Source organism: Lithobates pipiens, unplaced genomic scaffold (assembly GCF_037356315.1).
Source record: "Lithobates pipiens isolate NorthernLeopardFrog02 unplaced genomic scaffold, aLitPip1_a1.2 Scaffold_23, whole genome shotgun sequence".
NCBI classification, from domain to species: Eukaryota; Metazoa; Chordata; class Amphibia; order Anura; family Ranidae; genus Lithobates; species Lithobates pipiens.
The window spans coordinates 272,300,693-272,326,457 of NW_027507785.1; the positions used below are offsets into that span (position 1 = coordinate 272,300,693).

At 41.9% G+C, this 25,765-nt stretch overlaps 1 protein-coding gene across 3 annotated transcripts in view; it reads right to left on the reverse strand.

Annotated features, from left to right (window-relative positions):
* Positions 1–25,765, reverse strand: part of PAPPA2 (pappalysin 2) — a 366,677-nt gene that overhangs the window by 159,874 nt on the left and 181,038 nt on the right. For all 3 annotated transcript variants that reach the window (XM_077453193.1, XM_077453192.1, XM_077453191.1), the window contains exon 13: positions 21,778–21,913. In XM_077453193.1, the coding sequence (XP_077309319.1) occupies positions 21,778–21,913 (136 nt within the window). The remainder of the gene's footprint in view (positions 1–21,777; positions 21,914–25,765) is intronic.

Consider the following 25,765-nt stretch of genomic DNA (forward strand, 5'->3'; position numbering starts at 1 on the left):
ATGTCCAGGGCACGATACGAGATGATTTTGCGGTTCATGCACTTCAGCGACAATGAACTCTGTCGTCCTCGTGGAGACCCTGAGTATGATCGGCTCTACAAAATTCGGCCCCTCATAAACCACTTCAACCAACGTTTTGCAGCCTTGTTTACTCCCGATCAAGTTGTCTGCGTTGATGAGTCCCTGATTAAATTTTCTGGTCGCTTGTCCTTCAAACAATACGTCCCCAACAAGCGTTCCAGATACGGGGTCAAGATGTATAAGCTCTGTGACAGGGCCACAGGCTATACACGTAGTTTCATGGTTTATGAGGGAAGAGATAGTCACGTAGAGCCGGAGAACTGCCCTGATTACATAGGAAGCGCTGGCAAGATAGTGTGGGACTTGGTGTCACCCTTATTCGGAAAGGGGTACCACTTGTACGTGGACAATTATTACACAAGCGTGCCACTCTTTAGTCACTTGTTTGATCAGCAGATTGGAGCATGTGGCACCGTGCGACCTAATCGCCGGGGCTTTCCCCAGCGGCTTGTAGAGTCCCCTCTTAGGCTGGGGGAGAGAGCCTGCTTGCGCAGTAATAATTTGCTCGCTATGAAGTGGAGGGATAATAAGAATGTTTTCGTTCTTACCTCCCTTCATGCAGACACGACGGTCCAAATTTCTACGGCGACTGGTGTTGTGGAGAAACCCCTCTGTGTCCACAAATATAACCTTAACATGGGAGGGGTGGACCTCAATGACCAGTTGTTGGCGCCGTATCTAGTTGCCCGTAAGTCCAGACGCTGGTACAAAAAAGTGTCTGTTTATTTATTCCAATTGGCTATACTGAATGCTTATGTACTACACAAAGCTTCAGGACGGACTGGATCCTTCCTCAAATTCCAGGAGGATATCGTCAGAGCCCTTCTGTATCCAGGCGGTGCTCCACCTCACCTTCCCCTACCAGATGCAGTAAGCCGGCTGCATGAGAGGCATTATTCTTATGTCCTCCCGAGTACCCCTACCCAACGAACCCCCCAAAAAAGATGTCGTGTCTGTACCAAGCGCGGATTTAGGCGTGACACCCGTTCTTATTGTCCCCGCTGTCCTGGCAATCCTGGTCTTTGTCAGGGTGAGTGTTTTGAACGCTACCATGAACTAGTTGAGTATTAGCGCAGGGTACAGCATTGCACAAGCTAGGCACACGTTCACAGGGTCTCCCAAGATGCCATCACATTTTGAGAGACCCAAACCGCTGGAACCGTTACAACAGAAAAAGTGTTAAAGTTACAAAAAAAAGTGTTAAAAAAAAAAAAAAAAAAAAGTAAAAAAACCAAAAAAACCAAAAAAAATATAAAATAAAAAAACCAAAAATAGTTGTCGTTTTATTGTTCTCTCTCGCTCTATATTCTCTCTCTATTGTTCTGCTCCTTTGTACTGTATTCTATTCTGCAATGTTTTATTGTTAACCATTTTTTGTTTTCAGGTACGCCATTCAGCTGTAGCGTGGATTTATTTATCTTGACAGCAACAGCGTTTGCTCCCACGATATGTAAAGCCACGACTCCAGCGCTGTCGGAGGTGATTTCACCACCACAGTTAAAAAAGAGCATATATGCCGAAGCATGGGGGCATAAGGGGTGGAGGATCGATTTTGCTCCTAATGCCGCGTACATACAGTCAAAATTCCGACGGAGGGCTTGCCCGTGGAAAAGTTTGAATGTATGTACGCGGCATAACTTTTTTGCGGGAGGATGCCCCCATGCTTCGGCATATATATATTTTAGGCACAGATTGTGTTAAATGTGTTATTTTTTGCGATTTTTTTTGTATTTGCTTTGCAGGTATGGTAAGTCCTACTGTTATACTGTAATGTTACTTTGTTTTATTGTTAACCATCATTTGCTTAGCAGGTACGCCATTCTGCTGCAGAGCGGATTTATTTATCTTGACAGCAACAGCGTTTGCTCCCACGATACATAAAGCCGCGACTCCAGCACTGTCGGGGGTGATTTCACCACCACAGTTAAAAAAGAGCATATATGCCGAAGCATGGGGGCATACGGGGTGGAGGAACGATCTGCTCCTACCTTTTGCGGGAGGATGCCCCCATGCTTCGGCATATATAAATGGTGCATGTATGCCCACCATTAGAAAGTGGGTGGATGAAGGGTGGTATCTAATGGTGGGCATGCCCACCGATCAATATTTTTTTTTCGTTCAGCCCACAGGCTGCATGAAAAAAAAAATACAATATATGCCCAACCAGTTCCAGCAACATACTGGTATGTTGCGGGACTTTGAGTGCTTATACCAGAATGATGCCTGCAGGTTTAGGTATCATCTTGGTATCATTCTTTTCAGCCAGCGGTCGGCTTTTATGTAAAAGCAATCCTAGTGGCTAATTAGCCTCTAGACTACTTTTACAAGCAGTGGGAGGGAATGTCCCCCCCCCCGCACCATCTTCCATGGTTTTCTCAGGCTCTCCTGTCCCAACAGGGAACCTGAGAATGCAGCCGGTGGTTCCGCCAGCTGACCATAGAGCTGATCAGAGACCAGAATGGCTCCAATCATCTCTATGGCCTAAGACACCGGAAGCTACGAGCATTTCATGACTTAGATTTTGCGGGATGTAAACAGCGCCATTGGGAAATTGGGAAAGCATTTTATCACACCGATCTTGGTGTGGTCAGATGCTTTGAGGACAGAGGAGAGATCTAGGGTCTGATAGACCCTAATTTTTTAAAAAAAGAGTACCTGTCACTACCTATTGCAATCATAGGGGATATTTATATTCCCTGAGATAACAATAAAAATCATAAAAAAATATATATAAATGAAAGGAACAGTTTAAAAAAAAAATAAAAAAGCAAAATAAATAATAAAAAAAAAAAAAAAAAAAAAAAACACCCCTGTCCCCCCCTGCTAAGGCGCAACGCGGAACACAAGCGTTGGTCTGGTGGCATATGTAAACAGCAATTGCACCATGCATGTGAGGTATCACCGCGAAGGTCAGATCGAGGGTACTAATTTTAGCAGTAGACCTCCTCCGTAAATCTAAAGTGGTCACCTGTAAAGGCATTTAAAGGCTTTTAAAAATGTACGTAGTTTGTCGCCGCTGCACGTTTCTGCGCAATTTTAAAGCATGTCGTGTTTGGTATCCATGTACTCGGCCTAAGATCATATTTTTTATTTCATCAAACATTTGGGCAATATAGTGATTTTTAGTGCATTAAAATAAAAAAAAGTGTGTTTTTTCCCCAAAAAATGCGTTTGAAAAATCGCCGCGCAAATACCGTGTGAAAAAAAAATATGAAACACCCACCATTTTAATCGGTAGGGCTTTTGCTTTAAAAAAACACTACATGTTTGGGGGTTCAAAGTAATTTTCTTGCAAAAAAAAATATTTTTTCATGTAAACAAAAAGTGTCAGAAAGGGCTTTTTCTTCAAGTGGTTAGAAGAGTGGGTGATGTGTGACATAAGCTTCTAAATGTTGTGCATAAAATGCCAGGACAGTTCAAAACCCCCCCAAATGACCCCATTTTAGAAAGTAGACACCCCAAGCTATTTGCTGAGAGGCAGGTCGAGTCCATGGAATATTTTATATTTTGACAAAAGTTGTGGAAAAAATACATTATTATTATTTTTTTTTTTTTTTTGCACAAAGTTGTCATTTAAATGATATATTGCTCAAACATGCCATGGTTATATGTAAAATTACACCCCAAAATACATTCTGTTGCTTCTCCTGAGTACGGGGATACCACAAGTGTGAGACCTTTTGGGAGCCTAACCGCGTACGGTACCCCAAAATCCAAGCACCACCTTCAGGATTTCTAAGGGTGTAAATTTTAGATTTCATTCCTCACTGCCTATCACAGTTTCGGAGGCCATGGAATGCCCAGATAGCACAAAATCCCCCCAAGTGACCCCATTTTGGAAAGGAGACACCCCAAGCTATTTGCCGAGAGGTATGGTTAGTATTTTGCAGACCTTCATTTTTGTCACAAAGTTTTGAAAATTGAAAAAAAGAAAAAAAATATACATTATTTTTTTTTTTCTTCATTTTCAAAAACAAATGAGAGCTGCAAAATACTCACCATGCCTCTCGGCAAATAGCTTGGGGTGTCTACTTTCCAAAATGGGGTCATTTTGGGGGGTTTTGTGCTATTTTGGCATTTTATGGCCTTCAAAACTGTGATAGGTAGTGAGGTGTAAAATCCAAAATTTACACCCTTAGAAATCCTGAAGGCGGTTCTTGGTTTTCGGGGCCCCGTACGCGACTAGGCTCCCAAAAAGTCCCACACATGTGGTATCCCCGTACTCAGGAGAAGCAGCAGAATTTATTTTGGGGTGTCATTTCACATATGTCCCTGGCATGTGTGAGCAATATATCATTTAGTGACAACTTTGTGAAAAAAAAATAAAAGTTTGTAATTTTCCCGCAACTTGTGGCAAAATATAAAATATTCCATGGACTCAACATGCCTCTCAGCAAATAGCTTGGGGTGTCTACTTTCTAAAATGGGGTCATTTGTGGGGGTTTTGTGCCATCTTGGCATTTTATGGCCTTCAAAACTGTAATAGGTAGTGAGGCGTGAAATCAAAGATTTACGCCCTTAGAAAGCCTGAAGGCGGTTCTTGGCTTTCGGGGCCCCGTACGCACCTAGGCTCCCAAAAAATCCCACACATGTGGTATCCCCGTACTCAGGAGAAGCAGCAGAATTTATTTTGGGGTGTCATTTTACATATGCCCATGGCATGCATGAGCAATATATCATTTAGTGACAACTTTGTGAAAAAAAAAATAAAAAAAAAAAAGTTTGTAAATTTCCCGCAACTTGCGGCAAAATATAAAATATTCCATGGACTCAACATGCCTCTCAGCAAATAGCTTGGGGTGTCTACTTTCTAAAATGGGGTCATTTGTGGGTGTTTTGTGCCATCTTGGCATTTTATGGCCTTCAAAACTGTAATAGGTAGTGAGGCGTGAAATCAAAGATTTACGCCCTTAGAAAGCCTGAAGGCGGTTCTTGGCTTTTGGGGCCCCGTACGCAGCTAGGCTCCCAAAAAGTCCCACATATGTGGTATCCCCGTACTCAGGAGAAGCAGCAGAATTTATTTTGGGGTGTCATTTCACATATGCCCATGGCATGCGTGAGCAATATATCATTTAGTGACAACTTTGTGAAAAAAAAAAATAAAATAAAAAAAGTTTGTAATTTTCCCGCAACTTGCGGCAAAATATAAAATATTCCATGGACTCAACATGCCTCTCAGCAAATAGCTTGGGGTGTCTACTTTCTAAAATGGGGTCATTTGTGGGGGTTTTGTGCCATCTTGGCATTTTATGGCCTTCAAAACTGTAATAGGTAGTGAGGCGTGAAATTAAAAATTTACGGCCTTAGAAAGCCTGAAGGCGGTGCTTGGTTTTCGGGGCCCCGTACGCGGCTAGGCTCCCAAAAAATCCCACACATGTGGTATCCCCGTACTCAGGAGAAGCAGCAGAATTTATTTTGGGGTGTAATTTCACATATGCCCATAGCATGTGTAAGCAATATATCATTTAGTGACAACTTTGTGAAAAATTTATAAAGTTTGTCATTTTCCCGCAACTTGTGGCAAAATATAAAATATTCCATGGACTCAACATGCCTCTCAGCAAATAGCTTGGGGTGTCTACTTTCTAAAATGGGGTCATTTGTGGGGGTTTTGTGCCATCTTGGCATTTTATGGCCTTCAAAACTGTGATAGGTAGTGAGGAGTAAAATGACATATGTATGCCCTTAGAAATCCTGAAGGCGGTGCTTGGCTTTCGGGGCCCCGTACGCGGCTAGGCTTCCAAAAAGTCGACCACATGTGGTATCCCCGTACTCAGGAGAAGCAGCAGAATGTATTTTGGGGTACAATTCCACATATAACCATGGCATGTGTGAGCAATATATCATTTAGTGACAACTTTGTGTAAAAAAAAAAAAAAATTTTTTTTTTTGTCATTATTCAATCGCTTGCGGCAAAAAAATAAAATATTCAATGGGCTCAACATGCCTCTTATCAATTTCCTTAGGGTGTCTACTTTCCAAAATGGGGTCATTTGGGGGGGTTTTGTACTGCCCTGCCATTTTAGCACCTCAAGAAATGAGATAGGCAGTCATAAAATAAAAGCTGCGTAAATTCCAGAAAATGTACCTTAGTTTGTAGATGTGACAACTTTTGCGCAAACCAATAAATATACAATTATTGACTTTTTTTTTACCAAAGACATGTGGCTGAATACATTTTGGCCTAAATGTATGACTAAAATTGAGTTTATTGGATTTTTCTAATAACAAAAAGTAGAAAATATCATTTTTTTTCAAAATTTGCGGTCTTTTTACGTTTATATCGCAAAAAATAAAAATCGCAGAGTCAGTCAAATACCTTTAAAAGAAAGCTCTATTTGTGGGAAGAAAAGGACGCAAATTTCGTTTGGGTACAACATTGCATGACCGCGCAATTACCAGTTAAAGCAGCGCAGTGCCAAAGTGTAAAAAGACCTCTGGTCATTTACCAGCAAAATGGTCCGGTCTGAAAGTGGTTAAATAAATGATATAATAGGTGAGCATCTTAAAGTGGTTGTATACTCAAATTTTTAACTTTTACCTACAGGTAAGCCTATAATAAGGCTTACCTGTAGGTAAAAAAATATCTCCTAAACCTGTACGGTTTAGGAGATATTCCCCTCGGTATGTGCCACTGACTGCAGCGGCGCATGCGCACAAGGGGATTCTCGGCCTGAAAATCCGGCAGTGGCCGACTGGCCGGAATGAAATGCGCATGCGCAGGAGTGACGATATCGCGGCTCCGGCCACTCACAGCGCCGGAGCCGCGATACCCGGAAGAAACGCAGAGGGAGCATGTCAGCTCCCTCGGCGTGGATCGGGCCAGATGTCGGGGCCTCGTTCTAAGGTAAGTATTTCATAATGAGCTAGTATGCGGTGCATACTAGCTCATTATGCCTTTTGCTTTGCAGGTTTAAAAAAAAAAATTGCGGGTTTACTACCGCTTTAATGAGACACAATGTACAGGGACAGGAACAATTGTAGACACTCACTCAGGTTGGACTGGTGTCTTTACTAAACCTTACTAACTATGTATGGTGGTTAATATATGCATGCATATGTAACCAGCTTTTTAGTGATGGAAGCGCTGCTAATAGTGTTTTAATTTGGTTTGTAACACGTTTGAAAAGGACTAGACTTTTCCTTAACAAAAAGGCTGCTCCAGGTTCTCTAATAGTGGCAAAAAGTGTGAAGGTCTGGGCATTTTTGCTGAAGGGTCATGTGACCAAGTGCCTAGGCCAGTGATGGCGAACCTTGGCACCCCAGATGTTTTCGAACTACATTTCCCATGATGCTCAACTACACTGCAGAGTGCATGCGCATCATGGGAAATGTAGTTCCAAAACATCTGGGGTGCCAAGGTTCGCCATCACTGGCCTAGGCCTTCAGACATCTGGCTAGCACTGAAAGGAGCTTGATGCAGAGGTTTCTCCCGGATAGGAAAGCATTTTAACCTTCATATTACTTTTTATTCTTTATTTATTTTTTCCCAACAATACTGCAAAAATTGTCTTATGTTAACATTTAGGTACACATCCACTTTAACTTGCATTGGGAATGTCTCTCTTCCAGTATGCTACTTCTGCAGAGAACTAAAAAGAAATGCGACTTCTTTATAAAGTAAACACGCAAAAAAAATACATAAAGAGGGTTATATGACTTGTATATACTGAGATTGACATTTGGCAACTTGATGTGTGACTAGCAGAACATTTCACGTTTTTAAAGCAATTCTTTAGTAAACAGCATAAAGAATCACAATACGTGCTGCAAAACAACTCCCGCTGGCCTCTGTAAATACATCCTTATAAGCTACACAAATGCTTGTGAGGCTCAGCGGGAAAATAGCAGAAGCTGTTGAATCTTTCAGGACGCATAGCAGAGAAGGGCACTTAGATTCCAAAGAGGATATGGCCTCTGAAGTTATAGCAGACAAACAGGTGCACCCACCTCTAACCGACCTTACCCTTGCAGGATATTGATTGGTGCATGCATGGATTTTTATAGAAGGATTCTCTAGTCTGATGGCAGATGATGTATATCACCCATTAAGCTTAATATACTGAATAAAATCATTATATGTATTCAATGCATACTGCACCAGTGTTTTAGGAACAAAAATCTAACAACAGTATTTTTTTTTTTTTTTTTTAAATACCATTTCTATTCCATATAGATAAAAGCAGAAGTTGTCAATTTTTGGAGATGAGGTTTAGAAGCTGAAAATATGTGAATGAAAAATTGCCCCAACATGTTGATCTAAACCTTAGGTTGATCCTAACAATTAAAGGAAATACTCCACTTTCCAAAAAACGATACAATATTTAAAATTGCTATACCAGCCATTTGGGAATTTATTTTTCATTTTAATCTGCAAATTATGTGACTTAATTAAAGTATACCAAACAAAAGCACCTAGGGAGTCTTGTCTTCATTTAATAAGGTAATTCTCACCGACTATATAGCGGGGGGTATAATCAAAACCATATATACTCCAAACAAAAAAAACAAAAAAGAAATTGATCCTAATACACACTAAAGAGTTAACTCTTTACGGTGTATTAGTATCAATTTCTTTTTTGTTTTTTTCTTTTGGAGTACTTAATTAAAGTTATTTTTATTTTTTAATAAAACACATACATAGTTACTTTTAATATGGCAACCTAAAAGTGATCTTATTCCCGTATCCACTTCCCTACAAACATCTTATGTTTATGGGCACCTTTATAGCTTTCAAATTCTTTTATAGCTACTTCTCCCAAGATCCAGTTATTCTATGAAATTCATTCTCATATACTATTCTACTTTAATCCAATGTTTTAAGCTCTTTAACCACTTGCTTACAGGGCACTTAAACACCTTCCTGCCCAGACCAATTTTCAGCTTTCGGTGCTCTCACACTTTGAATGACAATTACTCAGTCATGCAACACTGTACCCAAATGAATTTTTTGTCCTTTTTTTCCCACAAATAGAGCTTTCTTTTGGTGGTATTTGATCACCTCTGGGGTTTTTATTTTTTGCGCTATAAATGAAAAAAGACCGAAAATTTTGAAAAAAAAACGCATATTTCTTTGTTTCTGTGACAGAATTATGCAAATTATTAATTTTTCTTCATAAATTTTGGTCACAATTTATACTGCTACATGTCTTTGGTAAAAATAACCCAAATTAGTGGATATTATTTGGTCTTTGTGAAAGTTAGAGAGTCTACAAGCTGTGGTGCGAATCGCACAAAATTGATCACATCTGATGTACTGGTGACCTATCTCGCTTCTTGTGACCCGAACAAGTCAGGAAAGTACAAATACCCCCCAAATGACCCCTTTTTGGAAAGTAGACATTCCAAGGTATTTAGTAAGAGGTATAGTGAGCTTTTTGATGTTGTCATTTTTTTCCCACAATTCTTTGCAAAATTAAGATTTTTCATTTTTTTTTTTTTTTCTCCACAAAATTGTCATTGTAATAGGTTATTTCTCTCACATGGCATGTGTATACCACAAATGACACCCCCCAAAAAATTCTGCTACTCCTCCTGAGTATTACAATACCATATGTGTGGGACTTTTTCACAGCCTGGCCACATAGAGAGGCCCAACATGCAGGTAGCGCCATCATGTGTTCTAGGAACATAAGTTACACATCTAACTTGTTGACTATTTATTACACTTTTGAAGCACCAGGACAATGACACGTGACACTGATGACAGATGGCACTGATACGTGGCAATGATGACAGGTGGCACTGATGACAGATGGCACTAATATGTGGCACTGATGACAGATGGCACTAATATGTGGCACTGATGACGCGTGGCACTTATACGTGGCACTGATGACACGTGGCACTAATACGTGGCACTGATGACACGTGGCACTGAAACGTGGCACCGATGACAGATGGCACTAATACGTGGCACTAATATGTGCCACCGATGACAGATGGCACTAATACATGCCACCGATGACGCGTGACACTGATGACAGATGGCACTGATAAGTGGCATTGATGACACGTGACACTGACAACAGATGGCACGTGACACTGACAGGTGGCACTGATGACAAATGGCACTGATACGTGGCACTGATGACAGATGGCACTATGTGGCACTGATGACACGTGGCACTGACGGCAGGTGGCACTGACGGCAGGTGGCACTGACGGCAGGTGGCACTGGGGGCAGGTGGCACTGGGGGCAGGTGGCACTGACGGCAGGTGGCACTGGGGTGGATGGCACTGGGGGCAGGTAGCACTGGGGTGGATGGCACTGGGGGCAGGTAGCACTGGGGTGGATGGCACTGGGGTGGATGGCACTGGGGGCAGGTAGCACTGGGGTGGATGGCACTAGGGGCAGGTAGCACTGGGGTGGATGGCACTGGGGGCAGGTAGCACTGGGGTGGATGGCACTGGGGGCAGGTAGCACTGGGGTGGATGGCACTGGGGCAGATAGCACTGCTGGGGGCGGATGGCACTGCTGGGGGCGGATGGCACTGCTGGGGGCGGATGGCACTTTTTATTTCATTTTTTTTTTTTTTTTTTTTTTTCCGGAATCAGAACGGCTGCCGCTGCAGCCGTTCATCTCTCCCCTCTCGCACTGTCTGTGCGAGGAAGGAGAGCGGCGCTGCGAGATGATCTCATATGTTTACATATGAGATCATCTCCCATTGGACACGCCGATCACGCTGTAAACGGCCGCTGTGATTGGCCGTTTACAGCGATCTGTGTTTGCCTGTCCCCGGGGGACACGGCGAACACAGAACTTCCGCGATGCGCGCCCGCGGCGGCGCGCATTGCGGAAGTAAACATCAGGCCGTCCAGGGACGACCGCCCAAACGAACGCGCCTGCTCTACGGCCGTAATTCGGCTATAGGGCGGGCGCGAGGAGGTTAAATAACTTTTTTTAGACTATGCTGTACATCAGTGGTGGCTGGTGCTCCATTTTCTTTTGGGGGGGGGGCAAAAAAAACACCTGATCACTTCGCCCGTTGCGGTCGGTTGGTCAGTTGTTTAAATCCCCATCCCAACCCCCGTCACTCGGTGAATAAACTAACCCCGTCTCTCGCCCATCCACCCACCAGCCCTGCACTTACCCCATCCAGGTCGCAGGCAGCTTCGGCGGCTTCCTTCTGTGTCTCCTCCTCTGCGGCTCCCCCCCCCCACTTCTGCTCCCGGCTGGTCAATACAATTGCTTCTCCTCTCAGCCAATCGGCTCTTAAGATCCACCGGGAGGAGAAGCAGGAAAACAATAGCGAATATTAATTCGCTATTATCACACAAGTGGGTGGGCTCAGGGCTCTAATCACATGCTAAAATAAAGAGAAACCCCATTGAAATCTATGCGACTGGCACCTTGCATGTAGTTTAGGGGCTGGGCCCATGGATTAGGGGGCCCTAATGGAGCGGCTGCCACTGCTGTATACTTTATGCATTTTACCAATACCTACCTCCAAACTTCAATTTATGTCTGTCAAATGATAACTGGCTCATGTAGGTTTAATAAAATGTTATTATGTTTTATAATTAGATAAGGCTGTTCAATTGTACACTATAAATACATATTCTTCATATTTGACTTCCCCAAATTCCTTTAGATTATAAACTCTTGGGGCGTGGCTAAGATGGCGGACTGAGCAGACATGCTTTCTGAGCTCTGCTGGACTGTGATCCGGATTATCATCCGTGCCTGGGTGACATTGAGCTTTTAAGGTGCCTGTGGTCTCTGGATGCCTTCTAGAACTTCTGGGCGTCAAAAGCGGGGAAAGAAACTGGGATTCCCCTCATGTGAGTTGGCTGAAGCCAGCCCATACCAAGATCGTCAGCGCGCCTTAGCAATATGGTGTCACGAAAGGACCACAAGGAAGTTGCTGGATCTGCACCGCCTGGCATTCTGGAGGTGATGGCAGCTATCACCTTCTGTCAGACTGCATTAAACTCCAAGATAGAGGCAGTTCAAATAGATATGGGATTAATACGGCAAGACCTGGACGAGATTCATACCAGGGGCTGAGCAACGCACTACCACACTACCTCCATCCGGGCCTTGAAAATGAAGGTAAGGGCCCCGGAAAATGGAGCGGAAAATGCCAAGAACCGGAGCCGTAGAAACAACCTCCACATTGTAGGCCTCCTGGAGGGGGTAGAGGGACAGAATCCCACGGTCTTTACTGAGGAACTGCTACGCTTCCTGCTCCCCGCGGCCCAGCTCTCACCATATTTCACAGTGGAAAGGGACCATCGTGTTCTGCCTAGGCCTGGCCCGGAGGGAGCCCCACCCTGCACCCAATTTACTGCAGCTGCGTAATTTTCGAGATAGAACCTCTGCGGGCAGCTTAAGTGGCGGGAGAGTTGCCCTACCGCAATGTCAAGCTCCTGTTGTTCCTGGACTACACCATGGAGACCCAACGGCAATGCCGCACCTTTGATACCATCAAGGCTGCTCTATACATTAAAGGCATCCGGCACAGCATCCTGTTCCCGGTGAAGCTGCGGGTGGTTGACAGTTAAACTTTGCAATTCTTTGCTAATCCCAAGGATGCCAGTGCATGGCTGGAAGCACTACCTCCATAGTGGTATTGGCGCTTGAGAGCTTAATGCCATTCTCATCTTCCCCTGTCATTAGTGCAACTCCTTCTGCAAAGGAAGGGTAAGTTCTGACAAGTTCCCTGTCTCATGGTTTTTGTTGTCCCTCGAGCAACGTTGCTGGATGGGGACGTTTAGAGGGGCGACCGGGACTTTACCCCTTGCACTGATATTCTGTGACTACTGTGACTCCTGGAAGAACTTACCCTTACCACAAGCCTTAGTGTTTTTTATGTTCCCTGTTTTACTGCTAGGATGTGCCCCTGTTCATCCAGGTGAAAAAAGGAAAAACAAAAACTGCTTATATACACAGGACTCCAGCATCTCTGGGACGGTTCCCTTCTGTGCCTCATACAACATAACTACTTCACATCTCTGAGGGCTGAGAATGTCCTAGTCTGATTACATGACTGCCTCCTACGTTTGTTAGTCCTCGGACTAAGTTTGGGATTTAAGCGCCTCTCAATGTTCGGGGGTGCACGGGGTGGAGTTGGTCGGCTGTTGCTGACCATGGTTGGCCTTGTTCAATGTTTTTATGTTTTTTTCTATATTTTGTTGGTCTTTTTTACTTTCACTCAATGCCATCAGTCCACTGTACAGGTGTGTCACTATCTCCTGTTCCAGTGGTTTCGTTGTTCACTGTGGGCATACAGACATAGGGTGTTTACCTAATAAGGGGGGGGGGGGGGGGTTAAGGGCTTCATGGAATTCCTACATCCTTTATTCCTTCCAATATCTCATATATGGCTAAGTTCAAGGCATTGTCGAGGTCTCAGTTCTGCTCATAAACATTCACTGGTATTTAAGTAATCACAGAAACTCAACCCCCAGTTGTGAATTTCGCAGGAAACTCACCTCATGGGGTCCCGAATGCTGAGCTTGAAGAAGGCCTGGGTCTGTGCACACTATCATGCTTCCTATTCTATATATGCTAGGGGTGTTAGCATACTGGTGCACAGATCCCTGCCCTTTCGGCTCATGGCAGTAAAGACTGGGTAAATATGTGGTCATACATGTATTATTTGCAGAGGTTCCCAATGTGATTATGGGTGTCTATTTGCCTCCCCCAGCGGATGTTACCATACACCACTTATTGATCATGATATTACTCATTATAATGTTGACAATGTACTTATTGTTGGGGACTTTAATTTGGTTATGTCCAGGGAACTGGATAGGCTCTCCCCCTTTGGTTCTATCCAATCAGGTCTCTCCAAGTGGGCATCTACCTTTCATTTTACTGATATCTGGAGCCATTTTCACCCCTCAGAAAAAAACTATACCTGCCTCTCTACCACTTATCGGACCCTGTCCTGCATAAACTTAGGGTTTGCCTCCTCTGCTCTTTTACGAAGGGTGGTCTCTGCTGAGAACCTCTCAAGAGGTATCTCGGACCAGGCTCCTCTAGTTGTCATGATTCAACTTTCCCTGTGGAGGGTCAGTAGGTATGGTGGTTGTGCAGATACTGGATAATGGACCCTGATATTCAAGACATTCTCCCTGAAGCATTGTGCATTTTTTGGTTAAGTAACGTAAACTCAGCCGGACCCTTGATGGTTTTGGATGCTTTTAAATCCTGACTCAGAGGGGAATACATAACTAGAATAGCTGTGAGGAAAAGACAATCTATGCAGTCTCTAGGGCAGTTGGAGGAACAGGCTAAACTCAGGGAGACCACATATGTGATGTCACTGGATCAAACTAACTATATTTCCTGGCAGCACACCCTGAGGGAACTATCCATACTTCGCATTTATCTTACTAAAAAATCTATGCTAGATGGTGTTCAAAGGGTGTTTGAATTTGGGGATAAAAATGGCAGACTTCTAGCATGGCTGGCCAAGGGACAATACACAATTATGTATATTGGTAGGCTGAAAGATTCAGGTGGACATTCCCTGACTACCTCCACGGAAATCATTGACAGATTCTTCCAATTCTATCAGGAGTTGTACTCTTGTAGGGTGATTTATGATGCTGCTGAGCTGGCTCATTATCTAGATCAGATTACCTTTCCTAACCTTGACTTGGAGAAATGTAGAGTGTTAAACAAGGATAGCTCCCTTGAGGAAGTGCAGGAGGCAATGAGTCATATGCAGTCTGGGAAGGCTCCTGGCCCACATGGAATTGCAATTGAGTTCTACTCTGTTTACCAGGTGTTGATGGCTCCCAGGCTTACTTCCCTTTTAGCCCAGTTTTCCTCCCTGGACTCAATGTCTGAGGCGATAGTGGTGTTGGTGCCCAAACCAGGTAATGATCCTGAAGAATATGCCTCCTATAGGCCAATCTCTTTAATTAATGCTGATGCCAAACTGTTGGCCAAGATCCTGGCACTCCGTCTCACTAAGGTGATGGAGGACCTGTTTCAAATCGACCAGACAGGGTTCATGCTGGGGAAGGGCACCGATATCGATAGCTGTCGACTATTCCTAAACTTGGACACCTCTCATGATAACGGGGGAACAAGAGTCATTGCTTTGCTGGATTTGGAGAAAGCATTTGACTCCATAGAGTGGGAGTACCTGTGGGAGGTCCTAAAAACGTTTGGATTTTGTACTAGGTTTCTCCACTGGCTGGGCATGTTGTAAAGATCTCCCAGGGCTAGGATCCACACAAATTACATCTTCTCTGATTATTTTCTCCTCCAGAGGGGGGTCCGCCAGGATCGCCCGCTGTCGCCCAGCCTGTTTACGTGAGCCCTTGAGCCACTGGTGATTCTGATTTGGGAGTCCTGATGCATTAAAGGATTATGGGTTGGTCCTCTGGAGGAGAAAATATCACTGTACGCGGATGATGCGTTGTACTTACACAAAGCAGGTGCCTCATTGCACGCTGCCTTGGAGGCCTTTAATGAGTTTGGGCACTTCTCAGGAATTAGGATTAACTGGTCAAAGTCAGTCCTGTTTCCTATCGATCCCCATTCCCAGACAGTTGTGGCCCAGACCCCCCTGCTTTGGGTAGAGGAGTTCAAATATCTAGAAATTACGGTAAGGGGAGATCTCCAGTCCTTTCAACATCTGAATCTCCAGCCTGTAGTTATGCGACTCAAGGACCATTGCTCTAGATGGAGTAACTTACCACTCACCTCCTGGATCGCATAAATATACTGAAAATGATTTATCTACCTAAATTTAAATATATATTCAGGAATTGCCCAATTTGGCTCCCCTCTTCCTTTTTAAAAGAGTTAGATAGCAGTATAGGTTCCATTTGTGGAAAGGATCTCCTCCTTGGCTGGCCAGGTCAATGCTATAACTCCCAGTGAGTTATGGTGGACTTGCGCTACCCAACCTGATGGTGTATTATTGGGCGGCTATGTTAGTCACAATAAGATTCATGTAAAGTCCCAAATATCCACCCTCCCCTTTGATCCCCTTCTTTGAACTAATAGGGATGGAAACACCAGGCCATGGTTTTGTTAAAGTCCTAACCAATCTCCACTACTCATTATAGTCACAGTATGATGGTGGTTTTAGCAATCTAGAACTAATGCTGCAGTTTGTTTGGGGTGGCCAGTCTGGGTTCACTCACAGAACTTGTCAATTTGGTCTATAGGGGCTCACCAGCATATCTATCCCTCCCGGTTCCCACTAAAGTAACTCTACAAGTGTGATCGGTGGCTAGAAGGCGTTTTTTTCACCCTAACCAGTGATCTCCCTTTTGCCCATTATGGGGGAACCCCTCCCTTCCTCACTTTAGAATGCTTCCAGATCTACAACTTAGGGCACAGTTTGCGATAAAGCTGTTAAAGGATAATATGCCTGCAGGGGAATTACTCTCCTTCCGAGACCTTGTGGCTAAATCCCGAGATGGATGATGTTCTGATACTACCAGCTGCTTCACGTGGACAAAGCAGTTTCCCAGTGCCCCTAGTCTCAAAGCTGATGCTATCGAGACATTGCTAGCACAGGAATCTTTAGATAAACCCCTCTCTGCGTTATATCTAGCTCTTCTTAGTGTAGACTTACCCAAAATAGATGCACTGTGGGAAAAGTGGGGGACTGACGTCCCCAACTTGGACAGAGAGACCTTTGAGGATAGTTCCAAATTTTCTCCAAGGACAAGTTGCTGCAAACAAAGTTCCTGCACAGAATTTTTTTTAAACATCTCAAAGACTGCATAGGATATACCCATAGCGTTCACAGAATTATCCACGGCGTCAGTTCCCTGATAGCACATATATTCACATATTCTGGACTTGCCCCCAATTGGTGCATTACTGGACTGCAATTGTGGAGTGTATTAATATCCACTTGCAGTTGTCAATCCTGATGTTGGCTGAACTGTCCTTTTTAGGCATTCAGGATGATGATCAGAGACCAAGTTATTGATCTCTTTCCTGTTGTTCTATGCTAAAAAAGAAATATTGGTTAAATGGGCCTCTTCCTCTCCCCCCACGATAGAGTCCTGGGAATCATCCATAAATGCTGTGTTACCTATTTATAAGCTAACATACATTAATACAGGGTGTCCTTTAGAAATACGATCGAATCTGGCAACCATGGACTGAACAAACTTGATTCTTATAATGGTTTGTAGTTATTCTTTGTCTCTCCTGGTCTAGTAAGGTATGATATGATGGAAGTAGCCTATGCCCTGGAGAAATGTAGACACCATTCATTATAAGTCATAGTTTTCAGTCCCATAAATATGCACCTGTAATATGTGTATGATTTATATTCTTTGTCATTGATGTGTGAATACTTATTGATGATTTTGCCATGTGTAATGTGCAATACCATGTTTTCTCAATAAAGACCACCCTTGTTTGTTAAAAAAGATTACAAACTCTTGCAGACAAAGGCTCTATTTGTTATGTTAGGGTAACCTTTGTATGTTTATTATTTTCTGTAAATTACAAAGCTATACAGCACTAGTTGAAATAAAACAGTGCCAATGCAAGAAATTATAAAATAAGAGATAATTAATAACTCAGAATTTCTATTGACATTTCACTAATGATATTAATTGTTAACACTTAAAGGTCATGTGTAATAGGATGCCTGGATTAAGTTGGTATCTCAGCGCAGGATACTGCATGACATACAGAACTAAACAGTGTATGGGAAGCATCAAAAATATAAAAATTCTAGAATGCATCAGATTAATAACTGAAACAAAGTGGTTGGTTAAATGTAGAACACAATTTTATAGTTTGTATGATATTTGATTTTTTTTACTGATCTTTAGATCAGCCACAATCAACCTTACATACTGTAGATCTTATAACCTTGCATACTTAAAGGGTAATTCTACTTTCGTGGGGAAAAAAATAGCAAACAAAAAATAATAATAATATAGTATATAAAATTGCGACACAAGTCATAGTGTAATTGAATGTTAATAAAAATTACATTTCTTTTTAAATCTGCAGTTCTGTAATTTTCTGTAAAATGCAATGCAATATGGCTACCTGGAGGTGTTCTGTACACAGAATGTGTATCGAACGGCTCCCAGAAATATAATTTCCTTCTTGTGTGATTGGCTTACCGATTTTCCCAGAGGTCTGCACTAACATACAAGTCAGATTTTAGGCACCCACTGCAACAAAAATGTAATTTTTGGTGAGATAGTCCTACTAACAAATCACTTCTAAAGGGATGTAGATCCAGCAGTTTTTCTCATTAGAGCCCAGCACGAGCAGCAACTGATTGATAATTTTGAAACCACTCCCATTAGACTCACTTTCCAACATGGACACAGACAAACACACAGGGATTTCTTCAGAATAACAAAAGGTAGGAATGTGCAGCAACATTTGTTAAAACCCTTGTAATGTACATAGATCTCCCAGAGGGGAATGTTACTCTTTAACTATGCTTCGCAATGTGCTAATGGTGATTAGCCGTATTAATGTACTCGCCAAAGAAACAAATAGACACGCATGACGAAAAAATGTGTTTGTTTTGTTCAGATCCGTTAATCTAGTTATTTAATTTAGTTAAATTTGGTTGATTTGTTCAATTCGTATTTGGGATTCATAATCAGAATTCGTTCGTATTCAGAATTCATTTTATGTCCTTTTCTAATTTTCCTTCGAATTTACAGATTTTTTTCAATTTAAAGCGTTCAAAAGTATACATTTTGAATCAGTCTAATCAAACCTTTAGAGTTGAATATGACAAAGTGAACAAACTAAAGAAAAATCTTCATCAAATGATTACAATGACTCTTTAACCACTAGGCGCCCGCACTATAGCCAAAATACGGCTACAGCGCGGACTCCAATTGCCAGAAGGGTGTCCCCGGACATCCTTTTGTTTTCTTCCCCTCTGTGCACCGCTTCAGGAGCGCATCTGGGAAATTCTGTGTTGGCTGTGTCCCTTGGACACAGCCAATCACAGATCATGGTAGATGGCCAATCACAGCGGCCATTTAGCACTTGATCTGGGTGTCCAATGAGAGATGATCTCATATGTAAACTTATGAGATCATCTCTCATTGCCGGCTTTCCGTCCTCACACAGAGACAGCGTGTGAGGAGTAGAGAGCGAGCGGCTACAGCGTCAGTGAGTGCAAAAAAAAGGGAAAATAAAGTGCCCACTGTACCTGTCAGTGGCACCTGTCCCCAGTGCCACCTGTCCCCAGTGCCACCTGTCCCCAGTGCCATCTGTCAGTTCCATCTGTCCGCAGTGCCTCCTGTCAGTGCCATTTGTCCCCAGTGCCACGTATAAGTGCCATTTGTCATCAGTGCCACGTATAAGTGCCATCTGTCATCAGTGCAATATCAGTGTCACGTTTCATCAGTGCTACCTATTAGTGCCATCTGGCAGTGCCACATATTTGTGCCATCTGTCATCAGTGCCACATCAGTGTCATGTGTCATCAGTGGCATGAATTAGTGCCATCTGTCATCGTGCCATCTGTCAATGTCATGTGCCATCTGTTATCTGTGTCACCTGTTATCAGTGCCATCTGTCATCGGTGTCATGTGTCACCAGTGCCACGTATTAGTGCCATCTGTCATCAGTACCACGTATTAGTGTCATCTGTCATCAGTGCCACGTATTAGTGCCACGTGTCATCAGTGCCACGTATTAATGTCATCTGTCATCAGTGACACGTGTCATCAGTGCCACATATTAGTGCCATCTGTCATCAGTGCCACATCAGTGTCACGTGTCATCAGTGCCATCTGTCATCAGTGCCACTTCAAAAGTGTAATAGGTAGCCAACAAGTTAGATGTGTAATTTATGCTCCTAGAACACCTGATGGTGCTCCCTGCATGTTGGGCCTCTCTAAGTGGCTAGGATGTGAAAAAGTCCCACGCATGTGGTATTGTAATACTCAGGAGGAGTAGCAGAATGTATTTTGGGGTGTCATTTGTGGTATACACATGCCATGTGAGAGAAATAACCTATTACAATGACAATTTTGTAAAAAAAAAATCATCTTAATTTTGCAAAGAATTGTGGGAAAAAATACAACATCAAAAACCTCACCATGCCTCTTACTAAATACCCTGGAATGTCTACTTTCAAAAAGGGGTCATTTGGAGGGTATTTGTACTTTGCTGGCTTGTTAGGGTCGCAAGAAATGAGATGGCCACCAGTACATCAGGTGTGATCAATTTTATGATTTGCACCACAGCTTGTAGACTCTCTAACTGTCACAAAGACCAAATAATATCCACTAATTTGGGTTATTTTTACCAAAGATATGTAGCAGTATAAATTGTAGCCAAAATTGTAATAATAATTTGCAAAATTTTATCACAGAAACTAAGAAAAAAAATGTTTTTTCAAAAGTTTTGGTCTTTTTTCATTTATAGCACAAAAAAACCCCAGAGGTGATCAAATACCACCAAAAGAAAACTCTATTTGTATGAAAAAAAGGACAAAAAAATATTTGGGTACAGTATTACATCACTAATTGTTATTCAAAGTGTGAGAGCACTGAAAGCTGAAAATTGGTCTGGTCACAAGGGGGGTTTAAGTGCCCAGTTGTCAAGTGGTTAAATCACCTTTGGCTTAACATAAAACAGCATTATTTAAAAATGTTACTCTAATAACATACACAGTCTTTGATTTCAGAAATATGTTTTAGAACAGTTAGAATTTGACTGGAGTTCAATGTAAGATTTGATTTGAATTTAAATTTGAATTTCAGAAATTTGGACAAATTTTGTTCCGCCATTCGGTAAATTTTGTTTATACTGTAATTCAGGTATTCAGATATATCCGAATCTCCAAATAACAAAAAAAGTTTAACCATACAGTACAAATAAGTACTGTCCATGATACTTTTCTTATTTGCACTAACATTCAATTTTTCAGGTCAAGCTTTCAGGGTGTGCCCCCTTCTTCAAGGTCCAAGCAATACTGAGTCACAAAAGTTTTAGCAAAATGTTAAAAAAAGACAATCTCTGTGAGAAAAAAGAAAACAACAACACACATAAAACAAATGTACACAGCAATGGTAATAAAACTAGCATAGTTAGTGAGATAAGACAGAGAGACATAACATATCTGAATTTAGCCCGTTATCTTTTGTGTCAAATAGAACTATCATCTTAGGCCAACCATACATGATTTGAATCTCGGCCCTTTGAGCTGTGTATGAGCAGGCTGAATGTACCAAGTAAATTGATCGATCAACTTGGGTACAACCAGCATGCTGGGTTTTACCTGTGATTATTACTAGCGGCTACTATAGCCACTAGTGATAATTACTGTCTTCTCTCAGCTTCACACAAACTTCGTCCCCTAGAACACAGTGATTAAGCACCTGTTCTAGGTGTGAAACGCATTAGCTGGGACTGTTGGTTCACCACTTGTGCTGTATATGTTTTTACTTTACATAGAATAAAGGAGATTTCATTGGAGTGTGGCCATCCGGCCTTTATTTTTGTTCTACGGTGATACTGATGGTTCTAACCTGATAACAGGTTCACTTTAAAGACTTTAGCACTCAAAAGAAAAGAAAACCTTAATGTGCTGGTATTTTAATACAATACTGATAGTATTACAGTTTTACTGCTCCTATCAGTTATCCCAACATAAGAAAATGTAGGGTCATTTTAGAGACTGGCAGTGAGCGTACCGGCAGCAGCAATTTTTCCTTCTATGGAGTGACATTGTTTAATGAATAGTGATTTCTATCCACTTGACTCACCTAGTATATGGCTCTGTCCCGTCACATCAGTCAGATAAGCACTGACAATGGCCTTCGAGGTGCTTCTGGGAAGGCTGCCATCCGAGGAAAGGTAAATGTGGAATGAATCTGCCAGACTGGGCTTATCAAAACTCACCTAAGCGAAGGTAGATTAAACACAAATAGGTAACAGTTAACATTTAATATTAAAAATTATGCAATTAAAGAAAACTCCTGCCATTTAGTTATAAAATATGTGACAAACTGCAGCATTCTGTTGAGCGACAGCTGTTTTTCCTTTGCCATTTTTTACAATTTAAAAATTGTATTTTCTGATAAGATTCTACATTATTAAATATTATCCATGACTGTTACTAAAAAGTTTTCTGTAGCTGCAGCTTATAATGATTGGTTTATAGCCATTTAAAAGATAGCTATGCCTTAGATAAAGATAAAACTTATGATAGTAAAAAGGTATAGCACATGATGCAACAACTTTTAACTTTAAAAAAGTATCCTTTACTATCCTTTTATTAATAGCCATCGGCCAGGCAGTGCAAAGGAAACTGCTGGAACAGTATCCATTTATTACTAGTATGACTGCAGGTGGCAGGCTTTTTGCTAAAAAAAAAAAAAAAAAAAAAAAGTTTTTGAGTATATGTATCTTCCAGTGACTCCTATGTGAGTATTCCTTTATCTAACCTTTCAATTTAAAGATTGCACAAGTCAGCCAGTAGGCAAGCTGCTTTATTGTCTCTAAGTTAACTTACAGTGCTTTGGAAATCCTTTCTCATGTATTATAGGTTTACTTATAAAAAAATAAAAAAAATAAAAAATAATATATATATTATATATATATATATATATTTTTTTTTTATATATATATATATACATATATATATATATATATACATATATATATATATATATATATATACATATATATATATATATATATATATATATATATATATATATATATATATATATATATATATATATATATATATATATGTATATATACATACACACACACACACACACACACACAGTATATATAAACAATGCACAAACATTTAAAAAATATAAATCTAAAAATAAACAATACATCAAAAAAGTAAGTGCAGCACTTATAAACATAAATTAATAAATTAATAAAATATACCCCATAAATGTAATTATGCATAAATTACATATAAATCAAATGAGTGCCAACAAATTCTATAACATTTCAATTAAAAACAGTATGTCCAAAAAAAAATCATATCATAATGTAAGTTCAAAAATTAAAGTGCTCAAAAAAACATATGAAAGGTGCTAGAACTTTAAATAGACAAGAATGACAATGGAATAATCCCAAAATGTGGATATCACTCCAAGCTACCAACCACAAAGTACTTTAGTGCAAAAAAAAGGGGGAGGGGAAAATTGTGTATTGAAAATCCTCCACCACCAGAAGACTAATGCTGCGTACACACGATTGGAATTTCCGACAACCAAACAGTGGATTTATTTCTGATGGATGTTGGTTGAAACTTGTCTTGCATACACAAAGTCGCACAAATGTTTTCGGAAATTCCGATCGGATAGAAAGCGCTGGCATACAACACTTATGACGGGACTATAAAAAGGAAGTTCAATAGCCAGTGCGCCACCCTTTGGGCTCCTTCTGCTAATCTCGTGTTAGTAGAAGTTTGGTGAGAGACGATTTGCGCTTTTCAGCCTCGTGCTTTTCCGATCGTTACTGCTCTTCAGTTTGTGCTTGTGGGTTCGTATCTGCCTTTCAGTGCGTGTAGTCAGTTTGCATCTGGTTTTCAGTGCGTGCTATTTCTAGTACGTGTTTGATTTTCAGTGCGTTCTTGTCCGCTGGTTTCTGATTTTCAGCCCGTTCTTCTCAGGTTCTTTCTGATTTTCAGTTAGTTCGTTCTGACCAGCCGACCGTTTTGAAGCCATGTTGCAGTTAGATACTCATCATAGAGTCCGTGATATGTGGGGGCTTGGTTGTGGGGGTCTTACTTTGACCCAAGTCCAGTCCATGAACATGGCTGGGAGGAGTTCATGGACAAAGAATTGGTTGCTCCAGCGTGACCAATTCTCTCACATGCCTTTGTTGCGGGAGATCCAGGAGAATAATCCTGGTGATTTCAGGAATTATCCCGGGGTGACAGACCCCGTTTTTCACCGTTTGTTGGCTTTGCTGTCTCCTTGTATTACGAAGCAGGACACCTGCATGCAGCAAGCCATCACTCCCGAGCAGAGGCGCATTGCCACCTTGAGGTACTCAGCAACGGGGAGAAGTCTGCAGGACTTCAAGTTCTCGACAGGCATCTCCCCCCAGGCTCTGGGGATCATTATTCCAGAGACCTGCTCTGCCATCATATAGGTCTGCAGAAGGACTATATTAGGGTAAGTTTTCTCCTTTAACATCACATTCTATGTATTTAATGTTTGCTAATGTATTGTATTTCTTTCATCATTCCATAATTACCATGATTGCAATATGCTGTGAATGTCCATTTTATCCTCATGCATGCTTGAATTTTTTAATGCTCCTTTTTTGCCCTTCATGCATATTTGCCTTCACGAACCTCCCCAGCATGCATTCCTGGGCCCATACACACCTAGCCTAGTCACTTAACAATGTATTTTGTCGTGATAACGAAAGGTACAATTTGAACTTGGGGCATCAGTGGTCAATACTGCTTATAGATTGATGGCGTATGCCATCACTCCCGAGCAGAGGCGCATTGCCACCTTGCGGTACTCAGCAATGGGGAGAAGTCTGCAGGACTTCAAGTTTTCGACAGGCATCTCCCCCCAGGCTCTGGGGATCATTATTCCAGAGACCTGCTCGGCCATCATATAGGTCTGCAGAAGGACTATATTAGGGTAAGTTTTCTCTTTTAACATCACATTCTATGTATTTAATGTTTGCTAATGTATTGTATTTCTTTCATCATTCCATAATTACCATGATTGCAATATGCTGTGAATGTCCATTTTATCCTCATGCATGCTTGAATTTTTTAATGCTCCTTTTTTGCCCTTCATGCATATTTGCCTTCACGAACCTCCCCAGCATGCATTCCTGGGCCCATACACACCTAGCCTAGTCACTTAACAATGTATTTTGTCGTGATAACGAAAGTACAATTTGAACTTGGGGCATCAGTGGTCAATACTGCTTATAGATTGAGGCCTATATTGGGACAAGATTAGGAGAGTTTAGCCTGACATTAGGGTTTGTCTTGTGTTGTGTCTTGCAGATAAAATGGATCGATTCAATGATTACAACTTCCTCCCCCAATTCATTGATATGTACAGAGAGCTGCCCTGTCTGTGGCAGGTAAAACACCTCTTTTATACTAATAAAAGAAAGAGGCAGTCAGCGCTGGATCAATTGCTGGAATTGGTGAAGCCGCAGATCCCCACGGCAAACAAACTATTTGAAGGCCAAAATTGGTGGTCTGAGGAGCACATATTAGGGAGCGCAAGAAGGTCCAGGATTCCATGAGATCAGGAGCAGCAGCAGATGACATTAATGTCCCCAGGCTCTGGTACTACGACAGACTGCAATTTCTGTTAGACCTGACTGAAATCAGGTCATCACTCTTAACCCTTCCTTCCACAATTCCTTCCACTCTTCCTTCCACCTCAGAGGAGGCTTCAGAAGTCCAACCTGGGCCTTCCACACAGGAAGAAGATGTGGAGGAGCCCAGTTTGAGTCAGGTATAGCATTGCTTAACATATTTCTCAAAATTGTGTTTGGTTGATGAACAATAAACTAAAACTATATCCCATTTTAATACACAGGAAAGCCTCAGCCAGGAGGAGGCTGTGGAAAGTGGTAGCCAGGAGGTGGCAGGAAAAAGTGGCAGCCAGGAGGTGGCAAGGGAAAATGGCAGCTAGGAGGTGGCCGGGCCCAGTAGCCTGACTGAATCCCAGGTTCCTCTCCTCTGCTTTTCAACAAAAAGTACCAGGAAGGGGAGGAACATGCAGGAGTCATCGC